At 35.3% G+C, this 22,608-nt stretch overlaps 2 protein-coding genes across 7 annotated transcripts in view; one reads left to right on the top strand and one right to left on the bottom strand.

The window, feature by feature from the left end:
- Positions 1-908: 908 nt before the first annotated feature.
- On the top strand, positions 909-15,179 carry dkk3b (dickkopf WNT signaling pathway inhibitor 3b). Its single transcript, NM_001089545.1, has 7 exons — positions 909-1,157; positions 2,447-2,572; positions 2,661-2,741; positions 7,786-7,878; positions 9,769-9,913; positions 12,609-12,759; positions 14,908-15,179. Exons 1-7 carry the CDS (start codon positions 960-962, stop codon positions 14,963-14,965), a joined length of 852 nt encoding a protein of 283 aa, NP_001083014.1. The 5' UTR covers positions 909-959; the 3' UTR covers positions 14,966-15,179.
- Positions 15,180-15,459: 280 nt separating this feature from the next.
- far1 (fatty acyl CoA reductase 1) overlaps positions 15,460-22,608 on the bottom strand; it is a 52,130-nt gene continuing 44,981 nt past the window's right edge. For 5 of the 6 annotated variants that reach the window (XR_015525621.1, XR_015525622.1, XR_015525627.1 and 2 more), the window contains 2 exon segments: positions 22,230-22,357; positions 15,460-18,832 (listed from right to left, as the gene is read on the bottom strand). Coding sequence is in view for 3 of the 6 variants with exons in the window: in XM_087310625.1 (XP_087166751.1) it covers positions 18,670-18,832; positions 22,230-22,357 (291 nt within the window). In the remaining 3 variants the exon portion in view is untranslated. 6 annotated transcript variants of the gene reach the window in all.

The raw sequence follows: 22,608 nt of genomic DNA, 5'->3' as shown, positions 1-22,608 counted from the left end.
AATTTTTGGGTTTATGAAAATTGGTTAATATTTTGTATCAAACACTTTGGTGTTTTGTATTTTTGTATTTTAAAATACTGTAAAATACTTTGTAAGAAGTCTACATGATGACATCATAAAATCGGTTTGATTTTTAATGATTTTTCTAATATGACCGTACAGTAAAAAACACTGTATTTTCCATGATTTTAGCGCACTATTATTAAAATACGCAAAAGTAATATGATATGAAAAGTGAGCAGAGTGGTACATCAGGACATGTAGAACAATAATCTGGTGGAGTTGGCAGAAAACAATTTGATTTATTTTTTTAGGAGTTTTCCAAATATGATTGGATAAAAAAAGTCAGTATTTTACATGATTTTGGTATGTTATTATTTAAATTTGATTTAAGTAAGGAAAATAAACATATGTAAAATATTAATTTAATTAATTTTCAATAATTTTGCACCATTCTACATGAAAAAAACAAAAAGAAAAAAAAACACAAATAAACCAATAAAACAATCATCATAATTACACAGTAAACACCTAAATAGTAGATTGTGAATACGAAAACTAAATTTAATAGTTATGACAGCCGGGTATTGACTTTAATACTATTAATGTTGATTTAAACTCGTAAATAAAACACAATTACAGCTAAACAAAGAAATAGTAGCCTACATGCAAAGTCATGATTATTATATATCCAAACATAAATACAAGTGACGATTTTTGATTTTCTCTGATTTGAATTAATTTAAGCGAATTAAACTGAAACACGATTATAAAAGTGCAGCGCATTAAACACACACGTCTTTAATCTACTGCGCAACACCGAGTGTGACCGTTCGTAGGAGCCAAAAACCTTTTCCGGTCTTTTTTTTCCTCTTAGAAGTTTCCAAATAAAGCTCGTCCCAGGCACAGACCGACTCTGAGTCCAGCCAGCAGTGACTGACTCCCCGGAGCTCAACGCGATGCTGAAATCGATGATATTGTGTCTCTGTGTGGGTTTAGCAGTGGGCAGTTCAGTTCACCGAGGCGCGCATCTGGACATCAGCGATACCCTGGAGGAGCATGTGGCTCACGGACAAACCACTTTAAACGAGATGTTCAGAGAGGTGGAGAAACTGATGGAGGACACACAGCACAAGCTCGAGGAGGCTGTGCATCAGGTATGACCAGAGAAAATATTATATGCGAGTAGATAACTTAATTTAATTTTGTTTTCTTTTACGCATACTTCACTGTAAACCCAGCAGTCAGCTTGATCAAATGAAATGAGTGTTGTTAACTCAAAATTGACTGAAAGTTAATTCTACTCATTTGAAAAGAGTTTTGAACTCAGTGTTTAAGGTAATGATGTAATTAAATAGTTCATTACTTCAACTTAAATAGAGTAAGTTCGCAGTACTCATATAGAAAAGTTTTTTACTCAAATAGTTTGTAGTAATCGATTGCATCAATTAAGTTGCCTTAACTTATTGGGATTTAAAGTACTCAGTTGGTTCTCTTCATTGATTGGGTTTTACTGTGGTCAATTTGCTTCGTTTACTCAAATGGATTAAGTTTACAGTACTCATTAAGGCTAGTTTTAGAACTTAAATGGTTTGTTGCAATCAGTTTACTCAAATGGTTTGAGTTGCCTTAACTTTTTGGGTTTTTACAGAGCAGTTTACAAGCTTTTGTTATCATATTGTTCTGGGAATGTTAGTTTCTGGTTTTGTGAAAACTCTCAGTTGTTGGTTAGCAAGGGAAGTTCTCTTTACGTTCTCTTTCTGTAAGGAGAAATTTCTCTTTCAAGTTCTCGTTTGGTTGTTACAAAACAACCATTCTGCAAGTTTCCAGCAAGAGCCTACAAATAACTTTCTTATTTAGTTCCCAAAAAATATCCAAATAGGAGCCATATGAAACGTTAGAGGAATGTTCTCCATTTGTTCTTAATAGTATTTGTTTTTAATTGTTTCTAAATTTACTGTACATTTCTAATGAGTTTATTTCTGCAACAAATTAAACTAAGGCACTGGAAAAAAAAATCAAGAATTTGTTATTTATTTGTCAAAATCATAGCCTGCAGTCTGACGTAGGCATGGGTCTGTGTAAGATTGTGATGGTAAGATAACCTTAGATAAAAATATCACAGTTTCACAGTATTGTGATTACATTGTGATTTCAGAAACACATTTCTTTACAGTTTAAACCAGCATCTTTTGATATCTTTTCTGCTGGAGATACTGTTGTCCTAAAAAACTAAAACAAAAAACATAAATGAAAAAATTCTTACACATACCTTAGGAACCGTATACCAGTAAGTTTTGGCGGTTTTTTTACTTTTCCAAACCACGATATACATTGAAAATGGTTATCGTCCCATGCCTAGTCTGACGTGTTTGGGAAGCAGCTCTTTAAAATGAACTCAAAATGTTCCTAATATGAATATTATTTGATAAATATGCACAATCAGATGGAGAACGAGACTACAAACTCACTGTTAAATGGACGCGACTTTCCAGACAACTTTCACGATGAAACTACGACAGAAATTAAGTTGGGGAATCGAACCATTCAGCTGATAGAGAGAATCAACAAGGTATTACTTATCTTTGTTGTATTGTATTGTATTTCATTTATTTTATTTTGCACCATATTGACATTAACAGAACCTGGTTTTCCTTTAGAAAACGGACAATAAAACCGGGAAGACTCATTTTTCCAGAACTCTCATTCAGAACACTGAACGGTGGAATGAAGTAGATCATGTGAGTACACTTTACCTTCATATCTCCTACACTATGAAACCATTAAGTAGGATAGTTCAGCCAAAAAAAAAAGAAAATTTACTGACTATTTACTCTCCCTCAAGTGGTTCCAAAACTTTGAGTTTCTTTATTCTGTTGAATACTAAAGAAGATATATTGAAAAACCTGAAAACCTGTAATCATTGACATCCATAAAATAAGCCAAATGGAAGTCAATGATTACAAGTTTTCAGCATTCTTAAAAATATTTTGTTTTGAGTTCAATAGAATTTTTAAATAGTAAAGGTGGAATAAATGATGACAGAATGTGCAGTTTTATGTGAACTATCCCTTTAATCACTTAAAAATGAACCTTATTAAACAGAGATCAGGCCTTCCAGTAAGTAAACAGCAAGTGTCCAGATGCTTTGGTCACTTTGGGCAGTTTAATGAACCCTGCAGTGAGTTTGCCGGGAACTTGGCAACCTGAGTTTAGAAAGCAGAGTTTACTTATTAAAACCAACATGAATTTTCCACCTCAGTCGCCATCAAGCTAGGACCCAGTGTTAAATGGGAAAAATGCGGCACATCAGTTCGGACTTTATAAACATGGTGATTTCTTGTAAACCATTTGATAAAGTAGATGTGGGACAGATGGTACATTTCAGTCCTCTCTCCACTCCTGTTGCACTGCCGATATGGTGAAAACACACTTAAATAAGCTTTTAAATCTTATAAGTGTTGCTACGTGCAATTTTTGACTTCTTTAATTTTATTTGTTAACTAATAATTCTGTTTAATAACTTTTGATTGATATAAATCGTCAACTACCATATGGTAAAAGCTGACTACTGTATGCAAACAGATTTCCATTACAGTCTTACAGACGGCAATGTCATTAAAGGCTTGTTCAGGCCGTCGTCTGGCACCATGACAATATAGGGTGAAATTAGAGCGGCTGGAAAAAATGCACGGAAAGTGTTGCAGTGGGAGTGTGTGGTCGGGACTTGATGCCAGCTGCTGTGTTGCCATGAAGTAGCTTTTAGTGGTTTCTTTGCCATTTTGTACAATGGTAACTCTGAGCTCACAGTTAAAAAATAAGTGAGGGTAATGGAGAGGAATTACAGCCTATTAATGCGGAAAAAAACCAATAGATGTGTGCAATCTATACATTGTACTATAAATGACAGTATTGTTTACCAAATAAAAAGCGTGCGTGTGTATGTGTGTATAAATTAACATAAATATTCAACTGTAATTACATAAAATAATTACATTTAAGCACAGACACATATATACATATGTGTGTGTGTATATAACATTTTTCCAATCTTCTATTGTCCAATTTTGGTGAGCCTGTGCGAATTGTAGCCTCAGTTTCCTGTTCTTATCTGGCACTCTGTGTGGTCTTCTGCTACTGTAGCACATCCGCCACAAGGTTGGACGTGGTGTCCATTCAGAGATGATCTTCTGCATACCTTGGTTGTAACGACCTCTGGCATCAACAAGGCATTTGTGCACAAAGAACTGCCGCTTACTCGATATTTTCTCTTTTTTTGACCATTCTCTGTTAACCCTAAAAATGGTTGTGCGTGAAAATCCTAGTAGATCAGCAGTTTCTGAAATATTTAGACCAGCCCTTCTGGCACCAACGCTCAGTCACTTAAATCACCTTTCTTCCCCATTCTGATGCTCGGTTTGAACTGCAGCAGATCGTCTTGACCGAAATGATTTTCTGATTAGACATTTGCATTAATGAGTTGTTGCACAGGTGTACCTAATAAAGTGGCCGGTAAGTGTATGTAAATATGTTTATGTATTTAAAATTTAACTTACAATAAAAACAACAACAAATATTGTATATGAGCATATTGCATAAACATCACACATGATGATGTTTATTATTATTTTCATTTATTTTTTACAAATGTGTATATAAATATATATATATATTTCTACACGGGTCTCAGATTCCCATTCATTGAGTTTTTTTTTGTCCGTAAGGAATTGCCGATTTTTTTTTGTCATTCGAGTCATGGGTAATGGACTCATGGCTCACATTAGTCTAGACTGCAGACTCTGTAACTCTGGGGGAAGGGGACCACTTTGGCTTTGTCTTTAGCTTTGATGTCAGCTGCTGTGTGGTAGGTGCCTGCAACTGCTCCCACAGGCAAGAAGCACTGAGATACATTACTGCACCTCCACTTCTGTAAATGTGGAATTAATTATGACATCATCAGACTTTTAAAAAATGACTCCTGTCTGCCTGTATCAAACCGCATAGCAGTTTGGGGCTATTCTTTATCCCGTTTATTTGTAAATATTTTCAGCAGAGTGGAAAGTTTTAGCATATTACTTTTTTTCCCTCCTATTCCTCAGGCTAATGGGTCACAATATTTCCATCCTAACAATTTCCACTGTCTCTAACAAGATAAAAGCATACAAAAGACTGGTTTAAATAGTATATTATTAAAAGTGCTCTAAGGCGGATGTTCCAGAAAACACAAATGTGTTTTTCAGTAATGTAGGTGGGAGTTTCTTCGAGTCCCCAACTGAATTTCTGTCTGGGAGGTGAAACACCTCGTTGGAATTTCCGGAGCTGAGGTCCAAAACAAAACTCAACATTACAGTAGTTCAGGGACAATGCTGTAAGAAGCTTAAAGGAGAAAGGCCCCCAGAAATGAAGATATCTCATTTACACTATCTTTACTCCAGTGGTGTAAAGTAACAAATTACAAATACTCAAATTACTGTAATTAAGTAGTTTTTTATCAGACATTGTACTGTACTAAGTAGTTTTAAAAATGTGTACTTGTAATTCTCTTGAGTACATTTTTAGTGCAGTATCACTACTTTTACTCCACTACTTTCCTTCAACATGCAATCAATACTGTATTTTTTCTTGTCTATGGGGATTATAAAAATCAGTTCTGTGATTCCCGTCCAATCGAAACGCACATAGAAGATATTGCATCATAATGAACTACCTCAAGACATGGGCAATTTGCAAATGCAGCAAACCATTTGGAACCATTAAAAGTGTCTAAGAAGATGTCCAAAATCTTTATATGCATTGACTGTTTAGATGTATGTCACTGATGAGAAGATGACGGATGTTTACTGTATGATGAACGAAATAGCCTTAAAAACCCAGCAGGCACAAGATGTCAACATGACATCAGATTATTATGTTTGGAAATGAAAATCAGGTTGTAGTCAGAACTCAACGTCAGGTCGACGTCAATGTCAAATGTCTGACCTAAAAATCAACCAAATATCAACATCTGATGATGTTACAGCTTGATGTTGTATGGACGTTATTACTATGACGTCTATCAGATGTTGGATTTTGGTTGCCATACCTGACGAAAAAATGTCAGTATTTGACATCAATATAACGTTTGCTTATGATACAAAAGACATGTCACTCGTTTATTTTTGAATGGGGAAAAGTGTAACTGTCAATATGGCGAATGAAGCCCTGCCTTCTAGTACAGGAGCCAATCAGCGATCACTATATGGTGAATAAATCCAGCCTTCCAGTACAGTAGCCAATCAGCCAGCGATATATAGAATGACAATTCTCGGGGGGAGGGGCTTAGACCAGACTTGAGTTTCTGCCGATTTTGTGCAAAACGAACATTTAATGAAATGAAACTAAATAGACAGTTTTTGTTTATTTTATAGTTTATTCATAATATGAAATGTAATTGAGAGCTTTTGATGTTCCCCCATTCAAACAGAATGCCCAAGCATACAGCCTGAGAGGCGTTTTAAAGATGGCCGCAGAGTGAAATGACTTGCCTTTAAGGGACTTTAGTATAACACAGAAAAAGTGATTAAATATTTAAGCTTAGTTTTAAGCACATTCACCATGTTTATAGTTTTTTAACACACATTTGTAGTTTTAATCAAATTCACGTCCAACACGTGTATTGTGGGCAATATTGCCGTTTAAAGCAGAGATGCCCAAACCAGATTCCGTGGGCCAAAGTTGGCCCGTTGTAATCTTTAATTTGGCTTTTATAAACTAAAATAAAATGTTTAATTTAAATGTTAATTTTAAATACATAAATACTTTGTAAAAATGTAAATACTGTCATTTGACAGATGGAAGTTAGGTGCAGCTTGACTAGCGTATCTCCATTCTGTTATAAATGAGATCGTTTTTACTTTAATAAGTTCATTATAAAAACATGAATAAGTATACTGCATTAGTTAATACAAAGCAACGTTTAGTTATTACTTAATATTATTAAATAAATTAGGAAGCACCCATGGCAGACATATTTACCTTCAGCCCACTAGCCTCAATCTAGATTGGTTTTTGGCCCATCATAAGAAAAATTTAGGGCACCCCTGGTTTAGAGTAGGGATTGTTCTACACTTCAAATTTCTACCAGAATAACGAACCATCTGGGAACCTGTGGGATACTCTTTTTAACATACTACAGTTTGGGTAAATTAATCCTATTTCTGAATACTATTTAGGACGGATAGTATGCAAATTTAGGATGCAGCATATGATATCCATTCTTCATTCTTGTACATTTTCAATAGCAAATGTTTAGCAGAATGTCCATGCTGCTCTTTATTCCATCCAATAACAGTAAATGAAGCTACTTAGTACTGCCTGCCATTGTTAGAAAGCTGAAGTCACCTCTGGGAGATTATTTATCGCTGGAGATTACACAGAGGAATATCATATCCTGAAAACATACTACAGCCTAAATAAGGGCCCTTAGAATGTTTTCTGAACCAGAACAGGGGTTGTGTTATAATCATGTTGTGTATAATATCAGTTTTATAGACTATTTTTGAGGGATGTAAACAAAAACAATGGTCCTTCTGACCTGTTTCCTGTTTTACATTTTAAATTTCCATAGCTTTTGTGAGTTCAAAAAGTTCCATATATTGATAAACAATGTTATAATAGCTGTTATAAGACCAAGTTATGATTGAATCGCCTCTTGTTACACATGTGAAATAGTTTGACAATAAGCAGGAAATGTTCATGGGCCAATGGCATCACCACATTAAGATTGCTCTATTCTTGTTCACTCAGGAGTGTATGATTGATGAAGACTGCGGAGATGGAAGTTTCTGTCTGTATGAGATTGTCACCTCCAAATGTGTCCCGTGCCAGACAACTAATATGGTCGGTGTTTACTTTTTTGTCTGTCTACATATCTGTCTGTCTATCTTTTGTTCTAGCTGTAACATTTACAGTAGGTTCAAGATGAATACAACAGTCAAAAAGGATCAAGTAACAGCTAATCATAAATGAACTAAACAAATGAGAGGAATCCAATAAGACAAAGCACAATGAAACAGGGTCATAATCACACACAAAAACACCAGACAAAGGAGATTGAAAGCTAACTGAAGAACATAAAATAATGAACTAAATCAATAACAGATGAGAGAACTCAAACAAGGAGTAACTATGATGATAAATGAAATAAAAACAGGGTAAAAGCAATACAATGACATCAAAATTCAGGTCTCTAGTGTTGTGGTACTGTAAGCCATGTTCATGCAGGAGTGGTGCTGACAGAATGGCCTTGACAAACCGTTTAGCATAGGGATGGGCAAACTAGGTCCTGGAGGGCCACTGTACTGCAGAGTTTAGCTCCAACCCTAATCACACACCTGCCTGTTGCTTTCTAGAGATCTTGAAGACACCTTTTAGCTTGTTCAGGTGTTTCAATAATTTTGGAGCAAAATTCTGCAGGACAGTTGCCATCCAGAACTGAATATGCCCATTCCTGGTTTAGGGGCTGTTCACATGTCATGTGAAATCCATGTGGAAAATGCAAGTTGCGCTACTTCCGTCACCTATTTCAACGTTCTGCCATGCCGTCTGTCAGTGCCAAGCAACGCTATCACAGTGGAACCACAGCCACCATTGACAGACCCTTACTGCAGCTTTGATACAGGTTTTAGAAAGCAGTAATTAAACTACATCTAAAACATTTGGGCAGAAATAATTGGTCACTTTTAAACAATAAAAGTACAGCGCAAGGGTGTCAAACTCCTCCTTCCTGGAGGGCCGCAGCTCTGCACATTTTAGGATTAGCCCTAATTTAACTCAGATTATCAGACTAATTGAGTCCTTCAAACTTGTTTGAAACCTACAGGTAAGTGTGCTGAAGTGTGCCGGAACTAAACTCTGCAGAGTTTGACACCCCTGGTACAATGCATTTAATCGATACAGATGTTAGGTGTTTAAATGCCTTAATTAGATGTTTAGATGTAAATGCCAATTGTATTTGACGCATCACTTTTAAACCTATGTATTAACGTTTTTATTATTAATCCACCAACCAAATCAGGTAATCTTCCCATCTCTTCCATCCATCTATCTTTATTTCAAATAAATTCAAGTTTATTCATATAGAGCAATTATTACAACAATTATTATTAAAGGTGCACATTAGCATTACAATCACATTCTGAAAAATGAAGGTTGTTAATTACCACAGCTTTAGGCCAGACGGAATCTGCGGACATTTTTTGCTGTTTCTTTTCAGAATTTTGTTAAAAATCTGCGGATTTATGTGGAATGATTTTGGGAGTATTACAACTAAAACCTTAATGTATGAACTAAAAAATAATATCTTTTTAGCTTGTATTTAATGTTTACAATGCAAATCCAATTAGATCCACTTTATTTGGTAACAAAGCAAGTCTTCTATATAATATCTCTACTAAAAGACAGAAAATATTACTTAAACTATATTGTAAATAAATTATATGAATATTTTTATATTAGTCAATAATATTACTGAAAATGTGCAGAATTCTGTGTGCGCAGATTGCGTGTGGGCCTACTAACAACTTTGACTAACTAGTAACTAATAGTTTTTAACAGTTAAAGTTATAATATATAAACATAGTTAACATGCAGTTATGTAGTATATAGGTGATGTCTATGTGTACATGTTTAATTAAGTCCTGAAGTATTTACGTCTGTCTGTGAATAGTTATTATATATATTTATTTATTTATTTTTTGCTCAGTTGCTGTTCTCTTTCTTTGTTTGCAGGAGTGCACAAAGGATGTGGAGTGTTGTGGAGATCAGCTGTGTGTTTGGGGTGTTTGTGCTCAGAACAAAACCAAAGGACAGTCGGGAACAATCTGCCAGAACCAGAATGACTGCAGTCCTCAGCACTGCTGCGCCTTCCACAAGGGTTCAGTGATCTTTCTTTACAATATACCTGTTTTATTATTGTAATAATTCACGTTTATATCAACTTTTTATGTTTTAGGATTTAAACAATGGATTTACAATTCATTTCAAAAAGTAACAAATATAGCAGCTTTAGGTTTGAGAAATGTTTCAAAGTTCACATGAACTGGAAGCTGCGACTATCTTTTTTCGTATTGAGTGAAGCAGTTCTTAGAGAAACGAAATATTAAATGAGAAAGTATGGGGCGTGGCTTGTTTTTTCTGCTGCGAGCTGATTGGATGTGCTAAAGAAGGCCTTTTATTTAAATTGGGAAATGGGATTTATTACAGGCTAACAGACACCTCCTCCTCACCATTTCTGTTGGATAAACAATACCTCAAAATCACGTAATCTAAAAATAGACCTTTTTCACAAAGAAGTCACTGCTCTTCACCTTATCGGCAACGCAGTGTGTTTTTAGTTCCGGTTTACCTTTGAGTGAATGGGATACTTCTCTAAAAAATTTTACAACTCAAAATATTAACATTGTGATTTAAGACTATTTCTGGTATTGTGCATGTGTTCAAATGTTTCTCTTTCAATACTGAGCTGATTTCAGAGTTTGAAAAGGATTTTTTAAAGTTATTAAGAATAGGAATAAGCTATTGTTTATCAAGGAAAGCATCCTTTTCACTTAGGTTTATTAGCTCAATGATGCCATAAAAATAAATTGATATTATCGGTTATATGTAATTGTTTTATATTGTTTGGGCGAGGCAGTGGCGCAGTAGGTAGTGCTGTCGCCTCACAGCAAGAAGGTCGCTGGTTCGAACCTCAGCTCGGTTCTGTGTGGAGTTTGCATGTTCTCCCTGCCTTCGCGTGGGTTTCCTCCGTGTGCTCCGGTTTCCCCCACAGTCCAAAAACATGCGGTACAGGTGAATTGGGTAGGCTAAATTGTCCGTAGTGTATGAGTGTGTGTGTGAATGTGTGTGTGGATGTTTCCCAGAGATGGGTTGTGGCTGGAGGGGCATCCGCTGCGTAAAAACTTGCTGGTTCATTACGCTGTGACGACCCCGGATTAATTAAGGGACAAATCGGACAATGAATGAATGAATGAATGTAAACATGTAAAAGTATGTCTCTAAATGCAATGAGTTTCATCATATATTATTTATTGATCCATTAATGTTTTCTTCAGTTTCTCCATTTGAATGAATGAATTATGTCCAACCGCCACCTTTCAGGTGGATTTAATTTGATATCTATACAACCATTTAATTGATAATGTTACAAATAAATTTATAATCTAATAATACTGAATTAAAATGCCGTTATTTTTGCAATTGTAACAAGGTGCAATTGTAAATTTTTATTTAATTTTACATTTTTATGTGTTTTACATAATTTTTATGACCAATTTCCAAAATAAATCAGGTATATAATGACAGGCAATGAAGCAAAGGCCATGGCTGTGTCCGTGCACAGGCTCACGTTCTTGTGGTCACCGGTTGTTCTTGCAGGTAAACAACGCATATGAGAAATGAGATGAAGCGAGCTTCCTGCTAATCACGTGACTTCTCACAAAAACAATTTAAACTTTAATAAAGTTATTCTTTTTTTTTCTTTTCAGTGAAAATTTATAAATATTCAAGTACTACAGCACTGTCAATGAAGACAATTTGTAAAATGCAAATAAAAATGATTTCAGCAAGGAAGCTGCTCGCACCACTAGCAAATTGTGGGGGCCCCCTAGTGGCAGCGGGGCCCAAAGCAGCCGCTTAGTTTGCTCTTATTCACCTTATTCTTTGCTGACGAGCGGGCGCACCCATTTGAATATTTTTGGCTTGAGACTTACATTCACTCATTCACTTCTATTCATTTTTAGAAGTTAAAAACTGCTTGTTTCGCTGTTTGATGTTGCAAACTGATATTTCCTTATTATATTATTCTACTTGGTCTATATAGTCATGCAAACATTTGTTTGTAGAGCAAGTAGTTTGACCGTTTTCTGCCGTTTATTATTCCTAGTCATTTCTCCCATAGGCTACTGAATCGGAAGTTCTAAAACAATCGCGAAAACAGGCGCACTTCCGCATTTTAGAATAAGGTCAATAGGGAGGGCCGGCTATGCGTGGAGTGAAACCGGACACCGTGGGAAGTCGTGTGAATAGGGTCTATTTAACTGAAAACACAGAAGTGCATTTTCAGATTTTAATTTTAGATAAGAAGGGAAACTATTTTTTTGTAAATGACACGCACAGATGACTTGTTCACTACAAAACTAGCAATGTGAGCCAACAAAATCCTATTATTAGTTTTTATTTCTTTTGTACTTTAACCTTCATTTAAACTAAGAGGAAAAAAGTTAGGGGGTGTAAAACAATTGGAAAAAAATGGAACAATATTAGTGCTTTAGACATCCACTAACAGCAGCTGGTTATCCTGCAAAACATCTGAAAAAGATCAGTTTCCACTGGGCCTCTCTGTCAAAAGATTTCCTTTCAAAGTACTGAATTGTTTCCTTGAATTTGGAAACAGTCTCTCGATTTCCAGTGTTCCTCAGTTGTCCCACCTCTGCCAAATATGCATTAATCACACACAAGATGCACACAAGAACTTTAGCTGAGGTTTCGACAGATCACAACATTCCCTGAGGTCTGGAGTCCATCATCTGCTCTGTATCTCGTACTCACTTTTTGTGTGTGTTTTCCTCCAGCCCTGCTGTTCCCCGTGTGTCGGCCCAAACCGCAGGAAGGTCAGGGCTGTGAGCGTGAGGGGAATCAGCTGATGGAGGTGCTGCTGTGGGAGGATGAGGGTCCGCGCGAGCACTGCCCCTGTGCTGCGGGTCTGCTCTGCCAACAGATACAGTGAGAGACACACACCACGCACATACACTGCATGTGTCCAGCTCATGCCGGTGCAGGACTTTTATTTTTAATAATGGTAACTGAGGCAGCCAATGAAATTGCGGCTTACTGGTATAAGAAAGCTCTTGGTATTTAGTACTGTATGTGTAAAGTATATACTGTATATGTACATACACACACATACAGTTGAAGTCAAAAGGATTAGCTGTCATGTGAATTGTTTCCAAAATTTCCCAAATGATGTTTAACAGAGCAAGGATTTTTTCCACAGTATTTCCTATAATATTTTTCTTCTGGAGAAAGTCTTATTTGTTTTATTTTGGCAAGAATAAAAGCAGTTTTGAATTTTTAAAAACCATTTTAAGTTCAATATTATTAGCCCCCTTAAGCAACCGAACAAACCACTGCTATACATTGACAGGGCATAAACTGGAATCAGAGTGAAATTCAATACCTTTTAAGACCTTTTTTTGAGACTCTTTAGGTCTGAACAGGTAACATTGGCAACATTTTAAATATATTCACTTAATACTGACTGTAAGAAACTAATCTTAATCTAAAACATTATTCATAAACTTTATAAAAATGTTAATCCAGAAGGTTTCGCCTATAGAACAGCAGAAATAATGCTTACTGCAGTAAACAAAACAGTGTGACATCAAATATAGCAGGATTTCATAAACTACACTGCATCCCAAAATTTCAAACTTTAGCATACAACTATAATCATACAACTGTATAATCAAAAAGTTATGCAAAATTTAATACATTGTAACAGCATATAAGACTTTAAGGGCCTTAAATTTCTCTAAATTGATTTATTAACTTTTAATACTTGTTAAGACCCCGCGGACACCCTGATTGACTAGCCTAATTACCCCATTAAAGCCTTTAAATGTCACTTTAAGTTGAATACTAGTATCTTGAATAATGTTTAGTAAAATACTATGTACTGTCATCATAGCAAAGATAAAAGAAACCAGTTATTAGTTATGTGTTTGGGGACAAATATACAGAGGGCTAATCATTTTGTAGGGCTAATAATTCTGACTATTAATTTTACTTAATATAAACTAATTTGTTCTAATAATATATTATAATTATACTACGATTAAACACAATAAAACTATAATGTTAATATTTTAATGATTAATCTGTGAATGCATGTAAAATATAAGAATTTATTAGAGTTTGTATTGCAATTATACTAATAACATTAAACTTACTTTCATACATACTGTATTTAATTTGCCGTTATACTATGTATTATTCATATATCATAACATTATTATTAACATAATTCATACTTCATTTAAATATATATCGGACAGTGTTTTTGTGTTGTTGGAGGACACACACTTTGTGCACACAACTACAACAGAGGCTTCATATTTTTAGGAAGGCTGAGATTGTACTGTATCTTGCTTGTTTTTTACCGAGCTATGTTTGAAAGTCTTATTTGCTATGGAATCACAGTCTGGTTTGGAAATCTGTCCGTTTAATTGAAAAAGAAATTGGTTCATATTTAAAAAAATAGCCATGAAAATTATAGGAATAAAACAATACGAGCCCATACAGACTCTACTCTATGAACAGGCGGTCATGAGAAGATCAATAAATATTAGTGCTGAGTCCAAACATCCGCGTTTCTGTTAATATCAGCTGTTACCATCAGAAAAAAGGCTGACATTGCCAATGCGTAAGACCAATAGATTGAAGCTTTCGTTTGTACCTACCTTAATAAACTGTTGAACTCTACCAAGAACAACGCACCTGTAGTATATTAGTATATTATACAGTCAGGTGTGTTCTGTGCTTTATATATTGTATATTTATATACGGTCTTGTTTTGAAAACAACGCATGTGTTGAATTGTTTTGTTTGTTTTATTGTCTGCTTAGAATAACACTGTTGCACTTTTTTACCTAAGACAAATTTCCTTTCTGGGACAAATACAATTTATCCTATAATTAACTATTAAATAAACATATTAATTAATTAAAATGAAATAAAACAAGCAATGATTCTACATAATAGATACAGAAATACTCTAATAGTTATTTATATTATATTAATACACTATTAAAATCAACATTTCTATATACATACAGTATGTGCATTTTATCAAATGTTCATTTTACGTTACAGGAAATCATCAGTGTGTGTGGATGAGAGACATGCCTCCGGTGAAGGAAATGAGGACTGATCACAGAATCTGCTTTTGTGTATAATTGCAGCACCAAAGTACCTAAACGACTTTCCTAATTCAGCTGGAGAAGCTCTAATTTATATCTTGTTGGAATTGTGTCATTTGTACGCCACTACTGACATCAAAGAGTGTTTTTAAAAAGTGTAATTTTAGATAAATAATGACAATGTGCTGAATATCTGGACATTAAACCACTTCATAATTAATATGATCTCTGGAGGTTATTGGTTCCTTATGAATTGAATAGTTTGCAGATGTGAACAGCAGATGGCAGTGCTGAGTTGCAATTGAAATCTCTTCATACAAATGTCAATCGTCAATGGAAGACTGTAAATATTTTATAATAACTAGGCCTATTATTATGTTTTCTCCGAGACATCAGCATCGCTGTTTTGCCGCTTATTATCACAATATTTACGTTCCCTTTCAGCAACTATGAATGAATGATGGTTAATTTTTACAACTTAAATTACGACTCTTTAAACTTAAAGTAAGTTCACATAGTTTATTCATTTCTTTTGGTTTACAAACAAAAGGCACCCATTGATTTTGAACCCTCTGTTGACATTTTTAATGTGGCAAATACACTTTTCCAAGAAAGCAGACATTATGGGGAATACAATTCACTCACTTCTTGATTGTTACACGATATTAAATGAAAAAAAAAAACATAAATAAGGCAGACAAAACAAAGAAAAGTTGAACACACTACATCTGTCCTATCAAACCCTGACTTCAACACAATTTTATAACAATGAAGGAAATGCCAATATTATAAAATGCTTTCGGGGAAATGGAACATGAAGTGATGACAATGCCTAATATACTATAACAATATAACCATTTTTTCCTATAGTATTACCCAATTTCGGGGTAAAAATACTCTTAATTAGACCCTGAATACACAATACTCGTTCAAAAATCCCCATTCCGCTCAAAACCCCACATAAAAAATAAGGATCCTGATTTACGAGCTAAAATGAAGGCAAGGATCCTTTTTTGTGTTTTGTATTTTCTTTTTAAATCAGTCGTTAATAGAAAAGACAGAATAGCTCATCTATAATCCACAAAGTCAGTAACAATATCCGTCAACTAGCATTTCCTGCTATGATAATAAGATGTGCAAAGAGTTATGGAAAAAAAAAAAAAACGCAACTCGATTTGAACGGTGATCCGAAGCACAGACGTTTTACGTTTCTTCATTTCACTCGTCATAAACAATCACTTCCTACTGATTTCAAAAATACTTTGTAGCGGACAACGTTAAACTACAGTGCTTTATCGAAAATAGAAGTACAGAAATGGTTTACAAAACATTCATCCGTTTGCTCTTTCACATTACGTCCACATTCAGACACAAAAACACTATCCAGTTAAAACGAACCGCCGTCACCTTCTGATATGAATTTGAAGTGATGAAGAACGCTAAAAAAAAAAAATAGTAGACAGCTGGTATATTTGGTTTGTAATGTACAAAAGCCTATTACCTGAACAGTAGTAATAAGTTATGGCAAGAGGAAATTAACACGCATCATCTATAAAATGTAAGCGTAATGATTTTTTTAAGCGTTTACGAAGAAGCATCTATGAAAATTCACTGGGTTCATGTTTATTAATAAGGCTCATTATTCATAAAGACTAAACCTGTTGAACAATTTGAGGTTTGAGTTTTTCTAGCATTCAGATGGTAACTTTGATCAATTCAATGATAAATAACAATGATAAATTCACAATTATCTGATTTCAGCGCAACTGTGACTTAATTTCGCAATTGTGAGTTTAGGTATTGCTATGTAGACTTTTGATCTTTTTTTCTTGTAACATTTTAAAACGATGAAGACTATTTATTCCTAAGTATCTTGCAATTTTTATCTAGATTGTAAAAAAAATTGTGAAACGTTAACTCCTAATTATAAGATTTAAACTCAGAATCTTCAATCAATCTTGCAATTTTGTCTTCCAAACACAACTCGTCAGTGTGAAATTATAATTGTAGTCGTTACCTTTTAATTTTATTTATCGTGTCAGAAATTTGAGAAAAACAAACAAGCCTGCTTTACTAATAAGTGAAAAATGATTGACTAAATGAGCTTGATTACTTTGAAAAAAAAAAAAAAAGGCCAACCAAGGTCAAGTAGCACAAATAAATATTAGACGCCATATTGAATATGACAAAAAAATGTTGTGATGGACTGTTTTATAGAGCTTTTGTCTATTTCATCAGCTGAACTGTTTCAGAATGAAAAATGTCCTGATAATTAAATTATTGACCCGCTTGTCGTTCAAGATTCTAACTTTAAACTTTCCTTCATTTCCTTTTGACTGAAGAAAGAAATAAGGAAAACATGCAGGATTTTCCTCAATATGGTGGACTTCCATAGTACAAAATATTATTTTGAGACTTTCGAAAAGCATCACTATTCACTCTTGAATCAATTCTGAGCGTAGTTTTTAGCAGCAGATGGTGCTGTATGCTTTACAAACAAACATACTTGCATCTATTTTCTTACTAATACCGCTACAACCAAAAATATTAATAAATAAAGTTAGGAAAGATTTAAGGGAATTACAAAAGCGTTCATAGTGAGTTGTTTACAATTACCATGTTTCTTAAAAGGCAAATTTTAGTCAACTTCCTCATGAGCATTTTAGCGTACAGTTCAAAACTAGCCTAAAGCGTCATCTGCTGTTAAAAACTACGCTCAGAATAGATTTAAGAGAGAACCACAATGTGATTTCTTAAATGATTTTAAATTTTTATAGTAAGAGCCTTATCTAGCGAGACAATCACTTTTAAAAAAAACATACATAAATAATGTAAATAAATAAACAAACTTGTCTAGCTCTAGCTTTGGAATACAAGCTTCTGTGGTTTACAAGTGTAAATATGTAACATTTTTAAACAAAATGAGCAATTGTTTAGCTAGACAAGATGCTTATTCCTCAGATGGGATCATTTAGAGCCTTTTAAAGCTGAAAGGTAACTGCTAATTCGGAAGTTCAAACCACTGGAGTCCACTTTATGTTTTCTTTTAAAAACATTTATATGTTTTCATCCGAAGACAGAAATAAATTGAATTAATAATCAGAAAATTTGAACCAACCCTTCAAACACTTTGCACTTTAATCCCTCACAGCCTCCAATTTCGTTCATTGACTACAAAAGAAACTACAATAAGACGCTAAAGACATTTATTAGCAGAAACGCTGATCGCTTTAGTCTCAAAGAGTTTTGAGAGGTATCGGAAAGAAGTAAGGCAGAAACAGACGAATCCAACAAAGACGTTTGGGAGCATTTCTGAACGTAGGCACAGATCCGAGACAAAGCCATCTCTTGTTTTTGTTTTGTTTGTGTGTTTTTACTCATTGTGCTTCATGGATTGGAACGGGGCCATTGGCGATGACAAATATGAGCATGTACAGTATGTAAACTATAATTATCAAGTCGTCCACGACCTGTTTGCGCTCAGGAGGTGAAACGGGTTACAGTAAGTGCTCAAACGCAGAAAGAGAGAGAGCGTCTTAAACCTCAAACCCTGAAAAATTCATGCTTTCTATTTAGCAGTGTGAGTGCACTTGCGCCCTTTCGAGGGGAGGACAGCGGATATTGAGTCTGTACCTCAGAGTCTGGAGTGTCGCGAAGCAGAAACGTGTGCATAGCAGTTAGGAGAGGAGAAGATGATGAGGGCGAAGATGAGGATTCAGTATCTCATGGTGCTGGAGGCTCTGAAATAAGACAGGAACTTGAAGCACAAGCTGACCACGAAGTACCAGATGTTTCTGGCCATCTGCGAGCGGGCGATGAAAATGCGCCAGATTAAAACCACCAGAACAGTGTTGAAAGTGTAGCGAATATTCCGCAGCCTAGGGGGTGGGAAAAGAAACATAGTATATGAATATTGGAGTTTTCATTAACTTTATTTGAAGGGGGTAATAATGAAGTGACATGTCATGAATATGAAGGATATTTTATACATGCTTGCGACTGCTGTCATTAATTGTCATTAGCTGGCATTATTTGACATGTCTGTAATGACAACTTGGCATTGATAGGACAGGATAACTTGTCAAAAATCTGTCATAAACATAACTATAAAGATTTCAACATAATTGCATCATGAATATTTTTTATTCTTTTTATCAGTGAAATGAAATGAGTTGTCATTTAAATTTCTCAGTAAAAGTGTCGATGCAGTTTCAACTAATTTTAGAACAGCGCCATTAATATTTAAATGACATTGAGAAATATTTTACTGACAAATTCCAGTTGTACCACAGTAGTTGAGGTCAAGAAAAAGATGAATGACACTGTTATACAATTCATTACAATTAAAATGGCCTCATGAGAATCATGTTTATGACAGATTTATGACAAGGTTATGTTGGTAATGTCAAGCTGTCATGACAAAGAAAGGTTTTGTTGTACATGTCAAGTTTTAATAACGACAGCTCAAATAGCTACATTTCCATCCACCTATTTTATGGGCATTTTGTATGTGTGCATAAAAAAACTGATGATGGAAACATCAAGATGTGCATAAATTTTGAAAATGCACATAAAAAACATATGCGCATTACGGAGTAGGATAAACTTTTTATACGATAAGAAAAGATGCACATAAACTAGGAGGGAAACACTTTCAACAAATTTCAGTATGCGCATTAAAAAGGTCATGTGATTTTGCTGTAAGAGATCATGTGATAGGGCTGGGCGATATGGCAAAAAATCTCAGTATTTTTAGAAGGAATGACGGTAGAAGATATATATCCGGTATTTTCCCACGAATGGTTACTTGAGAGTTAAAGCTTTTATTTAAGTGTAGTTTCACAGACTAATCAGTAATAATCCAATCAGAGTGATCCCAGCTAACTATAAATGGATTGTTTTCTCCCTACTGCTTTATCTTCGTTTTGGAAGAATTCCCCCTTCCACCCCTCTATCTCCTCCTTTTCCTCCCTTTTCTAAGGGGCTAGGCTTAAGGGGCCTCTAAGCTTATATATGCTTATTGACCGGGCGGGAGCCTTGGGTTCAAGTATTTTCGAGCTCGGGGTTCTCTCCTAGGACAGCATGCCAAACCTGCTATAAATGCTAAGCAAATCTAAGTGAGAACGCCTGAAACTTTATTGAACAGTTTTTGAGCAAAATCTAATTCAAACACTGGAGTTTCCCTCCCTGTGATTATCATCATTATAATTATCATTCTTATATTGTTATTTGTTGAAAGAGTAGCTAACAGCAGGATATAAAAAAAAAAAAGTTGGACAAACACATATTTATTTATTATTTTACTTTTTTTTTTAAGTTTTAATAATCGTTTAAACCTCCAACTGTTTAAACACTTGGCGCACACACACAAATCAAATTATATCCTCCAGTTAATGGGCTAAAATAAATAAATCATTCATTCATTCATTAATTTTTTTGTCAGCTTACTCCCTTTATTAATCTGGGGTCGCCACAGCGGGATGAACCGCCAACTTATCCAGCAAGTTTTTTAAGCAGCGGATGCCCTTCCAGCCGCAACCCATCTCTAGGAAACATCCACACACATATTAACACACACACTCATACACTACGGACAATTTAGCCTACCCAATTCACCTGTACCGCATGTCTTTGGACTGTGGGGGAAACCGGAGTACCCGGAGGAAACTCACGCGAACACAGGGAGAACATGCAAACTCCACACAGAAACGCCAACTGAGCAGAGGATCGAACCAGCGACTCAGCGACTTTCTTGCTGTGAGGTGAACGTGCTACCCACTGCGTCGCCCATAAATAAATCAATTAAACAAAATAAATAAATACAATAATTAGAATATAATCGTAATTGAAGTCAATATGCAATAACATACCAGAACGCAGAGCTAAATGAGTTATAATGTAAATGTAAAGAAGAGACTGTCGTGTAATAGATACTGAACTTATAATCTGTGAATATGAGGTGGTTTTACTTTCGCAATGCGGTATAAATTCTTCCCATTTTGGCCTTTTTAATTCTTTTGAACACATTCAGGTGCTGCTTGTCAATTTGACAAGGCCTCTATGTTCATTCTTGCTGTCAATTGTGGAAGAAATGATCGATAAAAGGTTTTTGATAAACTGCTTTAACAGATGCAGGCACTGTCTGAGGCACATGCACACAAGGGGGAGTCAGATCTTGAGCTCCAGCTCCTCCTATAAGCTGTCTTAATGCGTACACCCACAGTGACATCACTTCTAGAAGAAGTGCAAGGAAGGAGGAGCTGGAGCTCAGCTCTGCCCAAGTGGCTCTGCAGTGAGTACCACTTGGATTTGTCCGAGGAGTGAGATTTCCATACAATACCAGCACTGCATGTTTCTCCATGTCGCGTGTAGTGATGGGTCGTTCTTAAACAATTCGTTCCTTTTTACCAAATCTTTTTGTATGCTCATATGAATGCGCACGTGTGGCCTCAAACCATAAAGATTTAAAAGATATTGGTTAACCCCGTATCGCGTTAGGGAATTCATTATACCGCCGAGCCCTATCATGTGATGATAAAAATGTGTGTGAATGGATAAACCAGCAGACTGAAGACATTGTAAAATATCTGAAATGTTGTTTTGGTCATTTTAAAATGCCTAACCAATTCAGTATTAGTGTTATTATATTATTAATGACCTTGGCTTTATGACCTACATAAAGCCAACAATTTTAATGTAAAGTATGGTTTTTGATATTTAATAACATATCCACCTCAAGAAATCTTCTATTGACAAATCATCATATACAGACGAAATTATTTATATTTATTCATTTATATGACGTCATAATGTAAAAGACTTGTAATAACCCCAACTCTAAAAACCCATAAAGGCTGAGGTGCATTTTGGACATTTTATCTTTGACTTTCCAACCACCATTTCAACACGATTTCACACATTTCCTATATGAACATAGAAACCATAGTTCAATGCGTGGACAATGCAATAAGTTCAGCAGCTGCGTACAATGGAGCAGCAAAACCCACATGACTGTGAATGAGGATAGTTATAGCCTAGATCAGGGGTGTCAAACTCAATTCCTGAGGGGCTGAAGCCCTGCACAGTTTAGTTCCAACCCTGCTCCAACACACTTACCTGTAGGTTTCAAACAAGCCTGAAAGACTCAAGTAGTTTGATCAGGTGTGTTTAATTAGGGTTGGAAGTAAACTGTGCAGAGGTGCGGCCCTTTTGGAACTGAGTTTGACACCTGTGGCCTAGATGGACAAAGTAACCTAGAGGAACTAGAATACATACTTGTTCAAGTGTTTGCGTGCCGCTGGGAGTCCTGACAGCTCTTCATTGAGAACATACTTCTTGGTGCCCATGCAGTAATTCTCCATATATTCTGCCCAGTGTAACTGCCTGACGTCAAAGTTAAATACCTGAGTGGAAATAAAAAGTCATTTAATAATAAAAAAGAGCAAAATAATTAGCTAATAGTTCTTGCTATACAAAGGTTGTCGTCCTATCTAAGTTGATTTTTAATAATTTAATTAGGACAGTAAGGTCTGATTTGCTTAGACAAAAGTCTCGTCACTTATCAGAAATAATGTGCAGTATAAAATATAAAGTCATGGCGCAGTGGAAAAAGAATTAATATTGTGTCTGACTCCCATGAGCTTGGACGACGCCA

This window comes from Danio rerio, chromosome 25 (assembly GCF_052040795.2).
Source record: "Danio rerio strain M-AB ecotype USA chromosome 25, GRCz13ab, whole genome shotgun sequence".
Lineage (NCBI taxonomy): Eukaryota > Metazoa > Chordata > Actinopteri > Cypriniformes > Danionidae > Danio > Danio rerio.
This window is presented reverse-complemented; position numbering and strand designations above follow the sequence as displayed.